At 37.9% G+C, this 21,826-nt stretch overlaps 2 protein-coding genes across 2 annotated transcripts in view; one reads left to right on the forward strand and one right to left on the reverse strand.

Moving 5' to 3' along the window:
- Nucleotides 1-16,010: 16,010 nt before the first annotated feature.
- On the forward strand, nucleotides 16,011-17,713 carry PMCH (pro-melanin concentrating hormone). The gene is made up of 3 exons (XM_030041439.2): nucleotides 16,011-16,493; nucleotides 17,020-17,221; nucleotides 17,449-17,713. The coding sequence occupies exons 1-3, from the start codon at nucleotides 16,245-16,247 to the stop codon at nucleotides 17,496-17,498; spliced, it is 501 nt and encodes a 166-aa protein (XP_029897299.1). The 5' UTR covers nucleotides 16,011-16,244; the 3' UTR covers nucleotides 17,499-17,713.
- A 153-nt stretch (nucleotides 17,714-17,866) lies between these two features.
- Nucleotides 17,867-21,826, reverse strand: part of LOC115352799 (PARP1 binding protein) — a 54,331-nt gene continuing 50,371 nt past the window's right edge. The window contains exons 10-11 of the mRNA XM_030041437.2: nucleotides 18,840-18,990; nucleotides 17,867-18,201 (exon numbers count right to left, since the gene is read on the reverse strand). Of these exons, the coding sequence (XP_029897297.1) occupies nucleotides 17,867-18,201; nucleotides 18,840-18,990 (486 nt within the window). The remainder of the gene's footprint in view (nucleotides 18,202-18,839; nucleotides 18,991-21,826) is intronic.

Here is a 21,826-nt window from a genome sequence, read left to right on the forward strand (position 1 = left end):
TAGAGCAGATACAGAAATCATTTAGAGAATTCTACAAGCTTTATTACACACAAAAAACCCCACCAGAAATTATGAGGAAACCTTAAAACTACAATGCTTATGAAAAATGCAAGGATGTTGTATTGGAGAGAGCACCCTAATTCTGGGTATAAATTATACAGAAACAGCAGAGCATGTTACACTAACGGAGAGGCACAATAATAGACATAAAGAAAGATTAAGCTGTAGAAGTTAATAAATGGTTCATAACATTTGAAAGCATGTTTTTGCATGTTGTATGCCAGAAAAATATATGCAAAATCACTATGCCTACCTACTTAGGGCAGATGGAAAACATTAAACATAGAGTTCTGGTTGTTACTGTTACAATTTTAAAATATAGCTTCTAGTCTCTTCACTCCAAAGATTTTTGCTTATGTAAAAGATCAAATACTGGGCTCCAGTCACACTCTCAGATATATGTGCATAAACCTAATCACCTATGCAGGTATTTCTTCTGTTAACACGATACATTATTCAATGGATGAATATATAGTCAGTCATGTTTAAACATGATTTTTAGGTGACTACTGTGCACTTGCAGTTTCTTGCTCTTAGTATAACCTTTTGGATAGTTCACATGGGACTGCAAAGACTGAAGAGGGATGATCTCTCATTAGTTTTGTGACTATCAAGCACCATATGAAAAACTGTATATAGCATACTTCATGCTGACCCAAGCTTTGTAAAGCAAAACAGAGAAAAAAATATAATTCTGTATGTACCTTTTTTTATTTTAGGCACTACAGTTGATTCATTATTTACCAAATAAATCTCCTTCCTAATTTGAAAACTTAAAGGAACAGAAAGTTCATAATTTACCATAGGTGGCTATATGATCTGCTGATTAAACTGAGACTTACCTGTCAAAGAAAGAACTGATATCTCACCTATTCCCAAAAGCACAGAGCCATCTTCCATGAACTTCCAGACTTATCTTGCATTTTCAACTCAATGTCAACTCAAAATGTGCATTCCTTTCATAGGTTCTGCAAACAAAGTATCATTAAACAAGATACAGTTCCATTGATACTGGAGCATTTCCCAGTCCCAGAATACTCAAAGATAGTAACTAACTATACTATGTTTTTGTCTATGTATAGATTTACACAGATAGTTTTACTTTAATGAAAAGCTATTGCTGGTCAATACCAGAAATGTTTTGCATTTATATTCATTCTGCTCTACATATGAGCTCTTTTGAACTAATAGTAACTAAATATTCTGGCTGGTTTTGACCAAGGAATGCAAGAAAGTTGCATTCAGACTTTTTAATTCTTAAAACAATTGTTCTGTAGCAGATGGTATATACAGAATATATTTATTGACACTACTTACATGTGTCATGGATTTGACACTTGTGAGAGCATAAGACCTCAACCTCCCACACATGAAATTTCTGTGTGAGACACCCACTATGTTTTCCAACTATTGTAAATCTAGGCACATACACACAGGTAACAAAACACTGCATTTTCATTTGCAGGCATAGTTCAACATATATCATACTTTTCAAAATAAATGATGGAACACACCAGTGTTTTGGGTTTGTGTGGCAGGGTTTTGGTAGCGGGGAGGGCCCACAGGGGTGTCTCCTGTGAGAAGCTGCTGGAAGCTTCCCCGGCTCCAAGCCGGACCCGCCTCTGGCCCAGGCCGAGCCCCTCAGCGACGGCGGTAGCGCCTCCGGGAGAACAGATTTAAGATTTCAGAAGGGGAACCTGCAGCGGAGTTTGGGAAGTGGAATGTGAGAGGAACCCCTCCGCACACACCGAGGTCAGCGAAGAAGGAGGGGAGGAGGTGTGCCGGAGGAGGTTTTGATGCCCCCGCAGCCCGCGGTGAGGCGGCAGGCTGTCCCCCCAGCCCACGGAGGGGAGCGGGGGAGCAGATGCCCACCTGCAGCCCGGGGAGAGAGGAGCCCACGCCGGAGCAGGGGGTGGGTGCCCCCCGAGATGGCCGCCGCTCCACGGGGAAGCCTGTGCTGGAGCAGTCTGTGACTGAAGGACTGCAGCCCGTGGGAAGGACCCATGCTGGAGCAGTTCGTGAAGAACTGCAGCCATGGGAAGGAGAGGAGTTTGTGGAGGACTGTCTCCCGTGGGAGGGACCCCACGGTGGAGCGGGAGACGAGTGAGGAGTCCTGCCCCTGAGGAGGAGGAGCAGCAGAGACAACGTGTGAGGAACTGACCCCAACCGCCATTCCCCGTCCCCCTGTGCCGCTGAGGGGAGGAGGGAGAGAGAACCGGGAGTGGAGTTGCGCCGGGAAGGAGGGAGGGGTGGGGGGAAGGTGTTTTAAGATTTGGGTTTATTTCTCACTATCCTTGTTTTGATTTGATTTGTAGTAAATTAAATTGATTTTGTTTTTTCCCCAAGTTCAGTCTGTTTTTTGCCCATGACCATAAGTGGTGAGTGATCCCTCCCTGTCCTTGTCTCGACCCACGAGTGTTTCTTTATATTTTCTCCTCATCATCCCACCGGGGGGCAGAGTGAGTGAGCAGCTTCATGGTGCTTTGTTGCTGGCTGGGCTTCAACCATGACAATCATCAACATAAATTTCTTATCTTTCTATTTAAAACTATAATTAACAATTACTTTCAATATAAACCTAACCTGCTTTCTATTTCACCACATTTTCACTATTCTAGTTCATTATCTGATGGCCAAATTCTGCTATTTCCTAAAACAGGTGTATGACTAAGTCTAATTATAAGTTTAACTTCAGTGATCTCTCTTGGTTGATAAAATGCTTACGAATTTGACAAGCTTCATCTCTAACTGATTACAAGAGCAAGTTAGTGTTTAAAATGGGAAGGATATGTTATATAAGCTTCTCTTGATAATTAAAACCAATTTTTCATTAAGCTTTACAGCTCTCACAAAAATACGTAAAGTTAATGACAATACCTAGCAAAATGTAGAGCTTGCCTATTTCCAATGAAAAAACACTTAAAGGACTGCAATTAAGCACGTCATCGGAAGCATGATTTTGCACAATCACCATGTGGCAAATACTGCAGGGACGATCTTATTCAATATAATCAATGTCATATGTAACTGTTTAGCTTTTGTACCCTTTTTAGTATGCTGATGATAAACAATTTCCTTACCATTCTAGAAATGTTTGCCTGTTTATGAAAGAAAATTCAACAACAGGAAAAAATCCAGATGATTGCAATTGATACGTTTTTCTAACATCAAAACACTGTTGGTTTTTAAGATTATCTATGACTTCATCTACAAAAATATACAAGAGATTATGTAATCAGAAGTGCAAAGAGAGTGCCAAATAAGGACTAATACGTAAGTGCTCTTAGGCACTGCTTTACTATAAAAATATCATAATAATCGTAAGACACTTTTTTTTTTTTCTCTTTCAACTTACATATGTGAGGAGGATGCAGCAAATGAACCAGCTTGGCATCTGCCCTGGACATCTTCATATCTTACCACACCATTCGCCACATATTACTACATGATTTCGATAACATATATATTCAGTTTAGAGCCAACATTACATATTATGCATAAATCAGAAATTAAGTCAGATTCAGAAGTCAAGTAGGTCATATTCTTTGTACAAAACTGTCAAGATGTGTGGAACTATTCCACATGAGTTGAATTCTCTGTATTTTCTCTGACTTCTGTTTCTATTCATGCTTAACAATCCCGTGGAATGTAATAAATATGCACTTGTTGCCCATTCATTAAAATACGAAGAAAAAAATGGCTCTCCACCACTTTCCACCAATGAATATATGGCTATATATATGGCTTACCATCATTTGATGCCAATAAATATAACATATCCATATTCAAATGTCTTGCATTACATTTTCTGGAATGTTCTATGGCTTTATTAAACATATTAATGTAGAATATGTTAATATAATTACATCTTAAAATTAAAAGTCATGATAAATGTGTATGAAGTAGAAGTCACAAATACAAATGCTGCAAAAAGTTGTTAATGATTAAAATTGTTCTTGCATAAAGTAGTGATATTGCAAGACAGATATTTTTGACTTGCAAGACAGAAAGAACAAGTTCATTACTTCAGGTTAAAAATACTTATGCTAAATGTTGAACTCAGACATTTATTCATTAAGTAAATGTACAAGAATAATTTTCATTACAAAAGAGCAGAAAGAAAACCAGTTCACTCTGATCACTTACAGATCCTGTTGTTATTAAACTTGTTTCCACTCACTTTTACATCCTGAAGAAAGCATTTTTATTGAATATTCCAGATTCTTTGGTAGATGAACTAATAAATCAGGTAGACAATGCAGGTTAAATATACATTGGCTGAAGCAGGAGATATAAATTAAAAGAAAGTTAAGCTGGTGGTATACTAATGTTTAGGAAAATGTAAATTTAGCAAACATGAGATTCCACTGAGATGTAAAAGTGAATTCAGAATTATAAATCCCAGAATGGTTGAGGTTGGAATGGACCTTGTGATCTAGTACAACCCACTGCTTAAAGCAGGGACACCCCCTTTATGTATGTCCAGTTTGTTTAAATGCCATCTACCTGATTCTCCTCTGTTGATGGAAAGTCCTTATTACTCCAGATGCTCCCTCTGGACTCAGGGATGTGGGATTCTTCAAGGCAAATCCTATCAGCAGAGACTGAGGCAAACCCAGCATTGAATACTCCAGACTTTTTATGTCCTTTGGTTCCCAGTCCCCTGCCCCATTCAGCAGCAGGCACATTTTCCCAAATTCTTCCTTTTTCTGCGGATAAAGCTGTAGAACTCATTTTTGCCCTTTGCACCCCTCACCAGATTCAACTCCATCTCGTATCTGGGTTTTCTAAGCCAGTCCCCACACACTCGGACAGTGTCTCTCTGTAGTCTCCCAAGTCCCTACTTCCACATCCTTTATAATTGTGTTTGAGTTTTGTCAGGAGCTTCTTGTTGATCAACACAGGTCTCCTGCCACCTTCCCTTGACTTTCAGATGGACAAATCTTGAGTTTAGAGGAGGTGACCCAGCAATCCTGGACCTGTCTTCTCTCCAGGACTTCATCCTGTAGGTTTGTCCCAAGCAGAACCCTAAACAGAGCAAATTTTGTTCTTCTGAAATTCAAAGTTGTGATCCTATTTGCCCTGTACTCTTCTCTCAGGATCCTGAACTCCACCATTTCATGGTCACTGCAGCCAAGGACACACCAATCTTCACATCCAGTTCCTAGTTATTGGTACCAGGTCCATCAGAGTGCTTCCCCTCAGCAGCTCTCCAGTCAACCTGTGTGAAGAAGTCATCATCAGTGCACTCCAGATGTCTCCTGGACTGCTTATGACCTGCTGTGTTGCCCTTCCAGCAGGACGGAATTTATAGATTTTACAATAAAATCCAATCTTAAAACCTGATTGTTGCTGCCAGGAATTGCCTAGTATGTTTATTTAAAATTAATGATTGGAATTATATATGGCATCTCTGAATCAACAGGTAGTGGCAACCAAGTCTTGATCATGACTGCATACTAGTAATATCTTGGAAATTGTAAATGAGTTCAACTGAACCTAATCTTATCAGTTCAGAAAAATAGCTAATGGCTAAAATTTCATTAAACAGCAATTTTTAAGCATGAAATCTGTGAAATGGTTAGTAGCTCAAGTTTTCAAAAATTTTGAATTAGGCTTGGGTAAGCAATGGGTAAATGCAATCTTTGTCTTCCATTTTGGTCAAGAAAAACATTTGTCAAAAACATAGATGAGATTTCAAGATTGCACCATCCCTACATAATACTAATTAAGACAGTGCTGGGGTTTTTTGGTTTTGTTTTTGTTTTTGTTTTTTCTTCAATAGGCCTGTTATTTTGAAGGGCAAGCTGGTTTGAAGTGTGATACAGTACACGAGTTCAGCAGACGGTGAGGAACTATCACTGAGTTCAAATCCTAAGTAGAGCAACACTGGCAAATCACTATATATCCAAAAAGAATCACTACCCATGAAAAGTAGCAATGAGTCATCCAGCTGAATCTGTAATCTATATTGGTTCTATTCTTTGTGTATATGTACCACTTCCATTTTAAAAAATTAAGATCTCATATATAAATACCATGTGTACTCAGCTGCTTCATACCCACATGTACAGCATAAAGGGCAGTGAACCCCTGATGCCTTCAAAGTCACTTACAATTCAATGTCCATAGCAGGCAGGGCCAGCAAAAATGAAAACAGGGTATGTTATGGGATCCATGCTGGTAACATCTCAGAGAATCAGACATACTGTCAGCAAGTAATTATTCTCTGAATGTGGATCAATGTGGATACAACTATGAATGGCAGACATCATCCCCCAAAATGGTGAGACAGTAATTTTAGCTGCAAACAGTATTTGTATCCAAAATTTGGCATCTAAATGAATGACCAAGTTGAAGTCATAATGTTTATCAAAAGTCATTGCAGCAGTACATTTCCCAAAGAAGATAGCTGATGTTTCTTGTCTTTGGGCAAAATGACCCTTAATATTCAAAATATGAGGTACGCCAAACAAGTGCTAAGCACGGGGATATACTAGGCTAACCATTTTATTTTTTTGCTGGGAAATTAACTGAGTGTTACAAAATATAACTCTGGCTAAGGCAAACCTTTCACGATTCTATATCAATACAAATAATTATTGATATTTGACTGACAACAATGCTATCTTCCATGAAAGACATCCCTGATTAAAACAGCATTAGTTCACAACTAGAATGAGATAATTTACAAGCAGGTTGTTTTTGCTTCTAATTAACTAAAGTTTTGTGTAATTCCTTATCTTGTGGCATTGATCTTTGTAGACCTTGATGCTCATCTGTCAAGTGGACTGCTGCCACAATTAACAATCCCGGCGCCAGTGTTTATAGACTTGTTCAAAGTTGCTGAAAGCACTGGATAACAACAATCCACCCATCTGGATTGTCAACACTAAAGAAGTAGACATCTGCCAGAGTAATTTGGCTGACTCCAACAGGCCCTCATTTATGGGAATTACAAGGCATGCTGGCATAGAGGTACATAATATGTCCAGAAACTTACGTGATTTCACCTGGAGAGCTTCCATTGGAATCTCCAGTGTGACTGCCATTCTGTGCAGTAACTCTTGAGAACTTTTATAAGTATCTGGCTGTACTTTTGAGCATCAGTGGTAGCACAGTCTCATCTGCAGACAAAGGTAATACAGTGTAGAAACACTATGATTAACAGCCTGCAACTCCTCTTCCTCAGAGTCTGTGAGACAGATGTTTCAATCATATACAAAATTCACATACTTGGGATGAAAAAGACCTGACTGTAATTGATATAACAGAAGCAAATTGTAATTTGGCTGGATTGCCAGCATAGATAATAGTTCAAGAAAAAACGTCACAAGGATACAATAGTCACTAAATCATAATGTCACTCCTAGGTCTTGGATAACAATCAGAAGCATTGCAATAATGACCTACTGCTGTAACGAAGAGCTCACAAATATTGTAAGGTTCTGTACGCCACAGTGCTAATGCCTTATGAATGGCAGGAGTAGAATCATACCATGGTTTGGGTTGGAAGGGACCTTAAAGATCATCTAGTTCCAACCCCCCTGGCATGGGCAAGGACACCTTCCACTAGACCAGGTTGCTAGTGGAGACGGCATTGCTAGAGTAAACAGTAGAATAGTCAGTATCAAGGACTGGCATGGCAAACAAAAGAGAGAATACCAGGCGGGTCCTTTGTAGGTTTTGAATTTCACTTCACAATAACAGAATGAAAAGACATCTGATTCCTCGTGCTAGGACCCAGGAGGAGAAATCCAGACCCACGCCTTAGGTATGTGACTCAGCTTGCCACATGAAAAGTATACTAGAGTATTTCTGTGTTCTCTTTAGGCATCACAGCTTCTTGTAAACACCTCTGGCCTTTGTGTTCATTTTGAGAATTACTTACAAAATAGCATGTCTCAAGAATGTACCACACATCCAAAGCAGTGTAAAAATACTTTGTGGACTCATAACGCAATGTTATTGCTTCACAAGAAACAAGATTCTTGAAACTTGAGGCTTATACTCTGTCATAAGAACAAAACATTAGTAGAAACAACTCAGATGAAGATGCAAATCTTTTTAAAAGGGAATGAAATGTAAAGAAGAACTAAATTAACATTGTTGATTAAAAAAATCAGGTAACAAACAAGCAATTGTTTGGATTTTAATGTAGTGCTGATTTACTGCACGCCTGGTCTGTGAAAGGAATTGTGGTAGAGTTGGATTCATTCATTGGATGCATTATTGTCCCATGTGAGCAGTACGTCAACTCTCATCATGCAAACAGACTCAAAGAATTCAGCTCACTAAAAGAATCTGTACTGATGTGTGAGGAACACAAGTACACCTTCAGTAGAATTGATGGATCAGACCTGTGACGATATTGATAATAACATTCCTTTACCTTACCCAGACTTCTTTCATACAAAGTTGCAAATAGAAGAACTGCTGCTCCTCTCAAATGCAAGCCACGGTCAGTCTTACGATCATTGTGTATCAGCAACAGTATTCACTGCCCTTTAAAGGGCTTGATCCACTAATGGATCCAGCAACATTGGTCCAGCACTTTCAAGAGGCAATATTTCTAAAGAAATTCTCCTGCCTCAGTGTCAGTTACACAAAGCAAATGGCTCACCTCAGCACTATCAAAACCGTATGAACAGTAATGGTGAAGAGTAGAAATCACAGGAATTCTAGCAGACTTGCACTGGATAGCCAGGTTCATGGCCTTTGCCAGGTATCCTATACTCAGACGAAGTTCAAAACACTGCAGTTGCACATCCTGGTTTTTCCTGTATTTTTTCTTGGCTGAAATCCTCTCATCTGCCTACAAAGAAAAGGGGCCCAGTCTTTCTTAGCCTCTTTAATATTCTTATAAGGAAGTTCCTGTTGTTTGGTTGGTTTCAAAAAATGGACTGTGGCTCATCCACAATAATTTTGTGCACTAGGGACTTCTCTCAGAAATGCAGAATTTTACATCAAAACAGACCAATTCAAACTCTTTTTACAGAATATGAATATAAGTGCAAAGATGGACGTATAAAACTGTATTGGCCTTGCGTGGCAAGGTTTTGGTAGCAGGGTGGCTACAGGGGTGGCTTCTGTGAGAAGCTGCTGGAAGCTTCCCCCATGTCCAACAGAGCCAATACCAGCCAGCTCCAAGATGGACCCACCGCTGGCCAAGGTCGAGCCCATCAGCGATAGTGGTAGCGCCTCTGGGATAAAAGATTTAAGAAGGGAAAAAAGTTGCTGGGGCACAGAAACTGCAGCCAGAGAGAGGACAGAGAACATGTAAGAGAAACAGCCCTGCAGACCCCCAGGTCAGTGAAGAAGGAGGGGGAGGAGGTGCTCCAGGTGCCGGAGCAGAGATTCCCCTGCAGCCCGTGGGGAAGACCACGGTGAGGCAGGCTGTCCCCCTGCAGCCCAGGGAGGTCCACAGTGGAGCAGATATCCACCTGCAGCCTGGGGAGGACCCCACACTGGAGCAGGCTCCTGGTGGGACCTGTAGACCTGTGGAGAGGAGGCCACGCTGGAGCAGGTTTGCTGGCAGGACTTGTCACCCTGTGGGGGACCCATGCTGGAGCAGGCTGTGCCTGAAGGACTGCAGCCCATGGGAAGGGACCCCCATTGGAGCAGTTTGTGGAGGACTGTCTCCCGTGGGAGGGACCCCACGCTGGAGCAGGGGAAGAGTGAGAAGTCCTCCCCCTGAGGAGGAAGGAGCAGCAGAGACAACGTGTGATGAACTGACCCCAACCCCCATTCCCCGTCCCCCTGCACCGCTGGAGGGGAGGTAGAGAAAATCAGGAGTAAAGTTAAGCCTGGGAAGAAGGGAGGGGCAGGGGGAAAGTGTTTTAAGATTTGGTTTTATTTCTCATTATCCTACTCTGATTTGATTGGTAATAAATTAATTTTCCCCAATTTGAGTCTGTTTTGCCCATGATGGTAATTGGCGAGTGATCAATCTCTGTCCTTATCTTGACCCACAAGCCTTTCATTACAACTTCTCTCACCTGTTCAGCTGAGGAGGGGAGTGATAGGGCAGCTTTGATGGGCACCTTCTGTCCAGCCAGGGTCAACCCACCACAAAAATAGAGTTTGTTTGATGAGGTAGAGTTGACTGAAGAGAAACCAAATAGTCTAAAAAGACATGAGCAAAGGCCAGGCATTCCGGCAGACATAGCAAAGCCTTCTAAAGGCAGACTGAGGTTAATAAAGCTTAAAACATGACATAAGGTTTTCATCTATACTCTGAAGTCCAAAGCTATTCCTTTTATTATGATACTTATAAGCTTCTCTGCTTACAGATTTATCTTGAATCTAACAGCAGGTAAAAATTTTTTTGAAACTGCTGTAATCAATAGGTCAATATTTATAATTCTGCTATTCAGTTTTTGCCTAGTAGTCTAGCTTTTATACAGCATGTTCGCCAACACCACTGTTTTTTCTTCATTAAGAAGCTAACATTGTTTGAGGAATCTTCCTTCCTCTTTCCACTTTACTGATTAATTGCGAATTCCTTAATAGAGTTACATATGGACTGTTTTGCAAAAGGTCTTTTGGAATAAGAAACTTAGTTGTTAGGAGGGGGTATTGGTTTCAGGGGATTTTTGCTTGTTTTTAAACAGTGAAAAGAACAGTTCAATTAATTTTAAGCATAGTGTATTGGCAAATTATTTCCACAAGACCAGATCATTTTATTCAGTAGGAAGAATCCTAAGAAAGGACGGACACAATGACCAATACACCTATTGTTATCTTTTGCTTGAAGGAACTATGCATGCATTACTCTGTTCTTCTGCTGTACAATTCCTTAAGAAATATGTACGTTGCTATGCAGTTCCTTCAAATGAAATTCTGAAATTCCTTTCAAAATAACAGCCAGCAGAAAATATTTTAAAGCTTTCCCAACTGTGAAATTTATTTGTAACACAAGCTGTCATGGATCAACCCCAGCCAGCAACTAAGCCCCATGCAGCCGCTCACTCACTTCCCCTCCACCCAGTGGGGTGGGGGAGAGAATCAGAAGGAAAAAGGTAAAACTCGTGGGTTGAGATAAGAACAGTTTAATAGAACAGGAAGGAAGAAATTAATAATGATAATAACAACAATAATAAAATGACAATACTAATAAAAGGACTGGAATACACAAAACAAGTGATGCACAATGCAATAGCTCACCACTCGATGACTGATGCCCAGTTAGTTCCCGAGCAGCGATCTGCCCCACCAGCCAACTCCCCCCAGTTTATATACTGGGCATGACATCACATGGTATGAAATACCCCTTTGGCCACTTTGGGTCAGCTGTCCTGGCTGTGTCCCCTCCCAACTCCTTGTGCCCCTCCAGCCTTCTTGCTGGCTGGGCATGAGAAGCTGAAAACTCCTTGACTTAGTCTGAACACTGCTTAGCAACAACTGAAAACATCAGTGTGTTATCAACATTCTTCTGGTACTGAACCCAAAACATAACACTATACCAGCTACTAGAAAGAAAATTAACTCTGTCCCAGCCAAAAGCAGGACACAAACAAATGCAACATTTCATTCTAGAAATACATAGACTATAATTCAACAGAGGACTGAAATGGCTATTCTGGATCTTGGGCAGAAATTCAGTAAAAGTCACCTAGTTTGCAGGGATTCATCCCCACCCTTTCCTTGTACATTCTCCTGCCACATAAACAGAAGATGACTAAGTTCTCCAAATATTCAGAGCTGTGCTCCTTCACAAGTCCAGATCTGTCCTGTTATAAGCAGCATAGTGCCTAATTCACGCTAAATCAACTTGTTGATTCTAGGTGACTACCAATTCAGCAGGGAGGAACAATGAATCGGTGCTAGGCAAGGGTCTTAACTTCCTACAGTCAGTAATGAAGTGTGCTAATTACCTCTGTTATGTCCTATGAACTGATCAGAAGTTATTTCCATTAATAGCACAGGGAATCTCCACTTTAACATCTGCTTGTTGGATAAGGGGTGGGAGGGGTTTGGAACTAAAACACTTATGTTAGGTATTTAAGGTAGTCTATATAATGAGGTGCTAAGGTCACTCAAAAGAAAGAGTGTCCACCTTCAAGAGAAAGTTCCAGGCTCTGTGTCCAAAATGAGCAAATGTATGGGTAAATATAAGTGGTACAATTAATACCCAAAAAGGGGTTGGGATTTCAGATACAACTCATAACCTCATTACTACCTACTGACCAGCTGTAGCCAGCTTCTTGTCAAATGCACTTGCTAGATTCCATTTACATTCTAGTTTGAAGCAAAACAACTGGTTAGCCCAAAACCAGTACAGAAAATCTAGGATTCCTCTTCAAGGCTTAAGAAGGAACTGCAGTTCTTAAGCAAATAAATATTTTCTGAAATTTTTTTACCTCCGTCTGTATCACTGGTAAACAAAACGCACAAATCAATTAATACCACCAGTCTATTATTTTTACTCTGTCCAAGGTCACAAGAAAAAGGATCAGGGGAAAAAACAAACAAACAAACAAACAAACAAAAAAACCCTACGCCCGAGAAATTAAAACAGATTCACCTAAATCTCTGACACAATGCACAATATATCCTGTTAACTCTATCGCCAAAATGGATCTCTTAATAAAATAAATGCCACAAATTTCTTTTTTCTAATTAAAAAAAAAATCTAATATATTCAGTTATATATCAAGGTAAGAAAATGCTATGTTGTTACTCAAAACTAGCCAAATGTTTTAAGCACCCTGGAAATACATGTCTCATGCACATAACTCCATGCTTCTACATCCTGTAGGAATAAGAAAGTCTGTATTTCCTTCTCTGCTACTAGAGGATCGCACAAATGAACAAGAACACTATGAAGAGTTTGGGTTTGGTTTTAAATCAGTCTTCCAAAGTCTCAGTATGTGTGGCTCTTGGTTCAAAGGACAAATATCTTCCATCTGCACTCAAAAAGGACTAAAATACAGCTGTTTGTATAAAATTTACAAGATCCAAACTAAAAAAACAAAACAAAACAAAAAAGCCTCCACCATCTTTTAAAATCAGAAGTAGTATGCTACTGGGCAAATTAACATTGACCAGGTATTTTTGTGCTATTTTAAGATTCAGTAAAATAATTTGTTAAGGTCACTTAAATACTTTCTCTTGCATTGAAAAGTTTTTCCAGTTCTGATAATAGTAAAAAAAAAAAAAATTGGCTTTATATAATATACACCTGTTTTATTTAGTGTTCAGTCAATACTAGGCATTAGGCTCAAACACTTGTACATGGCAAATACAGTAGTTACATGATCAAATAAAACTATTACAATTGTTTCATAACCCATTCCTAGAAGAATTCAAAATGAGTATGACACAAACTCCAGGCATATTATCATGTAGATTTTATTTACTCACATATACCACATCAGATTTCAGATGTTAAGAGTTCATATTTCATTGTTACACAACACAATGCGGGAGCAAGAAGAGTTTCTCAAAATAATTGTTACTGCTCTGTAAGCAGCACTAAGTTATTATTTACTATAAAAATAAAAAGACAGTTTGATAAACAATGATAAAACATAGAAGCTGGTATATGAAAACATTTTACATTTTTACTAAAATTTAAAGTTTCAAGATGAAAAGGAAAAAATGCAGAGTCTTAGGATTCCCAGAGGCATTATGAAGAGATGTACATGGTGCACTGCAAATGTGCAGGTGTACAAATGCTATCTACTGCTCTGAACTGGCAGAAAAGTCACTGAAGTTATTGATTTCTTAGCAGTCTAATTAGGAGGTTCTACTAATTATCACTAGAACTACCTCAGATCTTCAACAATCCTTAAAAATTAACAGCCAGTTCAAGAAGCACTAGAGGATACTGGGAGGAGTACCATAAGTTTGCCCTGATCTTATACTCTTCCATAGACATCAGCTTGTAGACACAGTAGAAAACTAAATAGACATTGTAGATGGACTTTCCAATTGATCTAGGTCAGTTGTTCTTATTTTAACTGTGCTGTGTATTAAATGAAAGAGAAGCATTTGAAAGCAAGCCATATGTGATATACGCTGCATACCTGCAGGTACCATAGCTTCAGATAAGCAGAAGCTCTTGCTACACACACAATTACTGGGTGGATAGATTGTTCCTCAACTCTTAATTCATATACCAACATATAAAGAGAAAGGTTTGCTGCCAACGGCAGCTCCAAAGCACTCCTGTTCTGCCTAGGCTGAGCTAAATGAAAAGTACCATTACAGAGCATACACGGCTTTTGCTTCATTAATTGAACAAAACTGTACAAATACTGAATGTGAGGGAAGAATACAAATTAGCAAAGGGAGGTTGGATGAGAAGTATAAAACCATATATGATTGACTTCCAAATTTGTCTCCTCTGTAGCCAGGCAATTAAAGTCAAAGAAAAGAAACCACTTTGATTGCCCAGAGGCAAGTACAGGCTCTACAGCAAGGAAATTAAAAGAATGAGAAGCAATAATTCTATTTGTCAGAGATGCTCTGCCCAGAAAGGATTAAATGCACTTTTCTCATTTGGGGAAAAGTGGGTATACCCAAAACGTCTCTTAGTCAAAATCTTCTTAGTCCAGCGGGATATATTTTCCCATGAAACTTCTTACCAAGAAGTTACTTTGGCAAGGCAGTCTGCTTTTCCAGGAAGTTTAGCAGAGAACAGTGATTAAAAATACCACAGTTCCAACAACACTAGTCAGTTCTTCTACATAACATCCTCATTCTGTGGATTAGTGTTGTATCATTGTCTGTTTTCAGCAGGAATCACTCTTATTCTTTCCGTACTTCCCTAAGACTATGCAACACCTCTTAGCAGCACTCATATTTCCTCCTTGGACTTCTTGTAAGAGTTACAAAGACAAAATGTATACTTGCTATCTGTGAGTTCCACTGATGTGCTGTAGACTTGTCTAGACTATTAAATACCAATCTTACTTTCTCCTTTGCACAACATCAGTGGTAGGTACTAGTGAAGACCATCAGAACATCAGTAGCAAAAAAAAAAAAAAAAAAAAAAAGAGAGAGAGAGAGGGAGGGAGGGAGGGAGGGAGGGAGGGAGAGAACCACTCTAAGAAATCACTTTTGCTAATAAAAATTTATATTGTGTTCCTAGTGTATGACAATACAGAGAAAAAGCAGGAAAAGCAAAACTGGAAGTGAGGGAGGAAACCAAGGGGGAACCAGTACTCTTTCTGCTTGGTCCGTTTTCTAGTGGTTTGCCTTGACTAGCAGGATGTTTGCTTCCCTGCCCTAACCTAAAGGTTAAAACAAACATGAATTCAAGAGTTGGGTACCAACTAAGAGGCACACAGCCACTGAACAGGTGGTTTGTATCACTGACATTAAAAGATAATTTTAGCTAAATTTGAGCTGGCCCCATTTGCTTTCCAGATAAGGTAAAAAAAAAAAAAAAGTTATGCAGAAACTCCTACATTTCCTTCCACAGGGTAATAGGTAGACTTCAAAGACTTTTTAAATGAAAAACTGAAGTTTACTTTCCTTTCTACATTCTTAGCAAGCATATCTAACTATATTATATTTGTAGCTGGGAAAGGTCCATTTTCAGAAAGAAAATGCAGACAGATATAATTACTTGGGTATTAATAAAGATTTCTAGACATGAGCTCTGGATAATGTAACCTGACTTAATGGACATCGAAACACAAATTAATGATTTCAGCTCTAACACAGCAGCAGTCTAAGATATTGTTAAATTTCAGGCTTTTCAACTCTTTAGTGAATCAGTTTTGATCAAAAACTATGATAGATCACACCTTTACAACAGTCCTGCTTACTTATGTAGATTAGTTCCTTTTCTTAAATTGCCTTAACTGGAGGATAAAGCTTTATAAACAACACAAATGGACATCACTTTTTTTTGTGAACTTTGTTATACTGATCCATCAAAAGGAACTAATCTGTGCTGTTCTAAAAACATACAAAGAAACAAATTATCCATGCTAAAGAAATGTTTAAGTAGTTCTGAACAACAGACAGGATTAGAAGGATTATAGAAAAGGTTACTTCTTAATATGAGTCATTTTAAAAGAGTGAACTCATCATCCACTGAAGTAGTTTCCACTCAATCTGTAAAATATATAAAGTGGGCACAGATGGAGAACATATTAATTTACAACTGGAAAAGCTTTCTTAAAATTTGAAAACTGCTTAACTTCTATGCAAGCATTAAGTAACTAAGAATGTGTATCTCAGCATACATGTTAATTCTCTCTCTCTCTCTTTTTTCTCAAGGTTTTCTACTCTCAGTTTCAAAATCTCTGCAAAAGGTAGAAGATGAAGATATGCTGCTAACCGCATTAAATCTAGGAAAAACTCTTCAATATGGAGCTAGAACTGCAAACAGAGGAGCTATACCTTTGCTGAAGCATTATGAGACTGAAGACAGCGGTGTTTTGGACAAAGATGATGACAGAAAAATAAAGTTTTTGGTGAGTCTTCAGTTTTATGTTTTGGCTTAATTGTAAAATGGAAATTCTCTTTATAGCCAATAAGAAAACAAGTACAATAATTTAAAGCAATAACCTGGTGAATATGCAAAACTATCAGTTTAGCATACTATAGTAAAGAATCAATCTTCATCTGTAAGTATCTAATTCCAAGATTTTAAATGTGTAACTTGGACAGTTGAATAAAAGAAATCTGATTTTTACAGAACTATATGTAGCCAAAACTTGTGGGGAAAAAAGCCTATATTTATGCTTGATTAAGCATGTCCCTATATGCAGCAACAGGTTATTAACTTCACCAAATATAAGACTCATTATTTTATCATGTTCTTTACCATAAAACCATTTCAGCCCAAGATATAATGCAGGTCATTGCTTTTAAAATATCATCTTGAAAGATAAAATACTTGCACTGCTAAGTATAAAGTGTAAAAAGTCAACTATAAAAAGTGAACACAAATGACTTTAAATAAAGATAAACTGCTAGTCTTGTTTTCCCTTAAAACAGGACACAGGTTCCAGACATGATTTCTTAAATCATGTTATGCCAACCAACTTAGGTAGAAAGCAGCTACCTTATCTTGCACTGAAGGGAGCCATGGCTTTTCCAGCTGACACTGAAATTCAAAATATTGACTCAATACAGGAAAGAGAGACTGCAGATGAAGAAAATTCAGCTAAATTCCCTATAGGAAGAAGAGATTTTGACAGTAAGTATATTTTCATTTTTACACAAAAATTATTTAATTCTGGTAAAGTATAATGCAATGTCTATATAGCAATTTCATAAAGGTTCATTTAGAAACTCGATGTCTATTGTAATTCAGTGCACAGGGGAAGAAGTGTTTGTTAAATTTGTTGAATTAATATTTCCAGAGGCCATAAAGAAGTCTAGTTCTCTGATGATTTAAACTTTCAAGATTCTTTTTTGCTGTAGTGCTCAGGTGTATGCTGGGAAGAGTCTATCGACCTTGTTGGCAAGTCTGAAAACTACTGATCCACACCACCTTCTTTGAAGATTAAAGATTTTACTATGAATTTAATGTAATTTGAAGTTACTGTGTTTTAGTGTGGCTATACACATGCATACAAAAATACTTTCCCATCGCTTTGTAGAGGGAAACATAATTCATTAGCAAAAAAGAACATTGCTGTAATTACTAACAATGTATTGTTATAAAAAAAATAAAAGACTTCTGCATAATCCAGACTTGTAAGTATTTGTCTAATATTACACACAAGCTACTTCAACTTATTTGAGTATGAAAGGAAGCAATTAATGAATTTCACCCTTTTCTCACAAAATTTTACAACTTCTGAACCAGTCAATGTACGATGTATGTCAAAACAAAACCTTATAGTCGAAAAAAGTGAGTTAATTTTGCCTGACCAGCAATCAACTTATTCTTGCTTGTAGTTTTGCTGTGTTTTCTTTTTCCACCAATTTTGCTGTCCAATTCCTTCTGAGAGCTGTTTGAAGTCTTAGGTCTTTTAGCATTTTTTTGCAAAGATGGTTCACTTTCCTTATCACAGATTACTTTGTCATTATTCAAATCCATCTGTTCATTCTTGGAGTTCTTGTTTCTTGGCTGACAACTCAGCTTTCCCATTTCTGTAAAACTTCTAGTCTGGTGAACATTTTCAGAAATAGTTCCAAGCACCGGTACATCGAGACATGAATCCATACCTTCTGTCATGTAAGAATATCAAAAACATATGTGAAGAAATAAAAAGTTACCTGGGATTATTCACCCTTTTTCTATCAGAGGACTGTCATGTGATTTTTTTAAATCAAAACTAGTGCTGTATCAGTAAAACAAAACTATGCTGGTCATTGCAGTTACATTTGCTATGTGTTCATAAGCGTACTGCCAGTTTAAAATGACATTGCTCAAAAACACGTAATAGGAAAGTGGATTTATAGCTTTAAGATATTGGAAAAGATGCTTGAAGGGTCTAGATATTATATATATGATATGGTTTATGGTGGAGTAAAACAAATTTTCCCCTTTTTTTAATGTCAAAACCACAAATTTCACTTAGCTTGCTGTTGTAAAATAAGAAACATTACGTAATGTATGTAAAATGTCTCAATTTTTTTACCTCAAGATAGCATCAATACATATTTTTCAGGTTTATATTTTCAAAGCATTAGCATTACAAATTTAATGCAAAGACATTTAACTGATCATAGCATACACAGAGCAACGAGACACGTCTGGTTTTTTCTTGAAATCTTATTTATAGTTGAGTTTTACTAAAACTTTGATTGGTAACATTTGAAATATTAGCTATCACATATATTTATTCAGTCCTACTACAGCTTACCTGTGAGATATCCAGCTTTTAAATGTTGCTTTTGTGCAGGATGTATGCAGGTTGGGATTTGGCTACTGCTGAGGAAGTGCTGACCTTTTATTTCACTCAACTCATTTTTATATGTACAGGCAAACTGAGAATTGATTGAAGATTGCTTCATCTGCAAAGAGCAATCTGGTATTAGCTTTAATTATTTATTTAATTATTTACAAAAGTAAAAGACAACACCTGCAAGACTAGTAAAATAATAAGTTTCCCCATTCTTCTGTCTTGAAAGCTTTTAGATCACGTAAAATACCAGAAAAATGAGTATGGTCACATAAAAAATATTTATGAAGTATTCATTTACAAAGTGTAAAGAATACTAATAAATTTCAAGAATACTAATAAATTATTCTATTAAAGTCCTAAAATAATTTTAAAATCTTTTTTCATCTCTTTCAGAAAGTTACACATTAACCTTTAAAGCTTCAACCTAAGACATTCTGTCAAAGTTAGCCCCCTCTTTTTATCAAAAGACTGCAGACTCTACCATTTTGAGTAGCTGTCATAGCTACTACAGTCAATTATCATACTTCTACAGGTCATCATCTTTGAGATGTCAGCTCATAAATGCCAAGTATAGGATTAGAGTCTCACCACTTAACCAATTTATACATAGAGGAAAGCATAATAGCAACACTGAAAAGGAATGATAGATAATATAAATGAAACTTCAATATACTTATACCTAAAACTGGAATATAAAGTATTATTTCAGGTCTGTCTTTGGCAAATTTCAGATTTCCCTTTTACTCACAAAATAAAGCCATTTCCTCATTGAATGCCAATGTCTAGTTCCACATTTGTCATAACATACCCATATAGCATAAGCTGCCAGAAATCTACAGTATTGAAGACCACTATCTGGTTCTGCATGCTCATCTCCACCTCCTAGTCTTGAAAGCTGGGAACCTAGTCTCATAGCACAGGTAAATCAAAATATTTGGCTCAACTACAAAAAATTAAATAAAATTTTTCAATATATTCAATATATCCATATTTAATGGAATCAGTGGTTACACATTAAACTTCCTCAGTTTACATTTAAGTTACAGCTTCACATCAGCTTAGAATTTCAGGGTCAAGCTTTGTAGATTCTGGCCAGTTTATCACAAACACTACAGACTCTGCAAGACAAATTCTGCCCTCACTCCCATTTGAAAGTCTACTGGATTATACTGAGATATGTTGAAAAGTATAGCACAGAGCAGATAATTACAATATATTAGGATTTTTAGCTAATAATTCTATTATAACAGCACAGGTGAATTCAAATAAATCTGAGCTGAACAGCTGCTACAGTACAAATATCAGGAAAAAGAAAGGGCAAGAAATCGTCACAAAAGAAATGTAGTCATAAATATAGATAACAGGAATGATCTGTCAAATAACAGGTTTGCATTGATTAAAAAGTTTGCATTATGCAAGTCTACTTCTCTTAACACATGCATGTTTAAATCTTACATTTCAGGTTTGACCCCTGTATATATATTTTTCTTTCAACTCAAAAATCTCAGATTTAGACAGAAAGAAAGAAAATGTTCCCAGAAACCTCCTTTCACAGGGGGCTTCATCCACAAAATTGAGTCACCATTTATACCACTTTCATCAGATACTGTTTGCATGCATATAAGCTAACAGACTCTAGCTTTTTATCATTGAGATGCAATCTAAGTATCTCTTCATGATACTGCAGTTGTCCAGGTGAACACACCTAGTCTTTTTGGGGAAAAGAAAAAAAAATAATAAAAAAAGAAATCACACTTATTTACAGAACTTATTTAGTTCTTCTTTCTGACTTAATATGTCTGTACATATATAGTTTTACTTTAAACTCAGTATTCCCTTCAAGAATTAAAAAGACCCAATTTTCCCACTTGTCCATCACTCCCAAAGTGCAATTTCTCCGTGCCAGATAACAGCCTGAACAAGAAAGGCAAATTTAACAGGAAGAACTAGACAGCCTGACTCTCAACAATTCTAATCTTTTTTAAGTGTTAGTCTACTCTGTACTTAAAACATTTACCATAAGGTAAGACTATATACACAGACATTTACAAGGTTTTGTGTGCTTCAAGTTTATGCCTTAGATCACCAAGTCATTAAGTGTATGTCATTATACTCTTTTCAGAAAGTGTTTTGATGGATAGAGAAGCTATAACCAGAATAAGCTTAAGAATTTGAAATAATTAAAAATGCAACTCTAATCTAGTTAAAACTTAATCAACATCCTACTGTACAATTACAATATTCAGAATTGTACAAATACAATATTCAGTATTGTTAGCTGCATCACAAGAAGTGTGACCAGCAGGTCAAGGGAGGGGGTTCTGCCCCTCTGCTCCCCTCTGGTGAGACCCCACCTGCAGTACTGCATTCAGCTCTGGAGTCCCCTCTACAAGAAAGACATGGACCCGTTAGAGCAGGTCCAGAGGAAGGCCACGAAGGTGATCAGAGGGCTGGAGCACCTCTCCTAAGACGACAAGCTGAAAGAGTTGGGGTTGTTCAGCCTGGAGAAGAGAAGGCTCCAGGGAGACCTTACTGCTGCCTTCCAGTGCCTAAAGGGGGCCTACAGGAAAGCCAGAGAGGGGCTTTTTACATGGACAGGTAGTGACAGGACAAGGGGTAATGGCTTTACACTAAAAGAGGATAGACTTAGATTAGATGTAAGGAAGATGTTCTTCACTGTGAGGGTGGTGCGGCAGTGGAACAGGTTGCCCTGAGAGGTTGTGGCTGCCCCATCCCTGGAAGTGTTCAAGGCCAGGCTGGATGGGGCTTTGAGCAACCCGGTCTAGTGGAAGGTGTCCCTGCCCACGGCAGGGGGGTTGGAACTAGATGATCTTCAAGGTCCCTTCTAACCCAAACCATTCTACAATTCTATCAATATAAGGGCCTTACATTTTCTTTAAGCTTAAGGTTACTGCAATACTAATGAAAAATATTTTCCTGTATTT

This window comes from Aquila chrysaetos, chromosome 17 (genome assembly GCF_900496995.4).
Source record: "Aquila chrysaetos chrysaetos chromosome 17, bAquChr1.4, whole genome shotgun sequence".
In the NCBI taxonomy this organism is placed as follows: Eukaryota; Metazoa; Chordata; class Aves; order Accipitriformes; family Accipitridae; genus Aquila; species Aquila chrysaetos.

Bases quoted from the DNA above. Each gene is read 5' to 3' on its own strand.
- PMCH (XM_030041439.2), top strand. From the start codon at position 16,245: ATGTGTATCTCAGCATACATGTTAATTCTCTCTCTCTCTCTTTTTTCT. The intron at 16,494-17,019 runs GTGAGTCTTCAG...CCCTTAAAACAG, and splicing joins ACAGAAAAATAAAGTTTTTG to GACACAGGTTCCAGACATGA. The intron at 17,222-17,448 runs GTAAGTATATTT...TTTTTGCTGTAG, and splicing joins AGGAAGAAGAGATTTTGACA to TGCTCAGGTGTATGCTGGGA.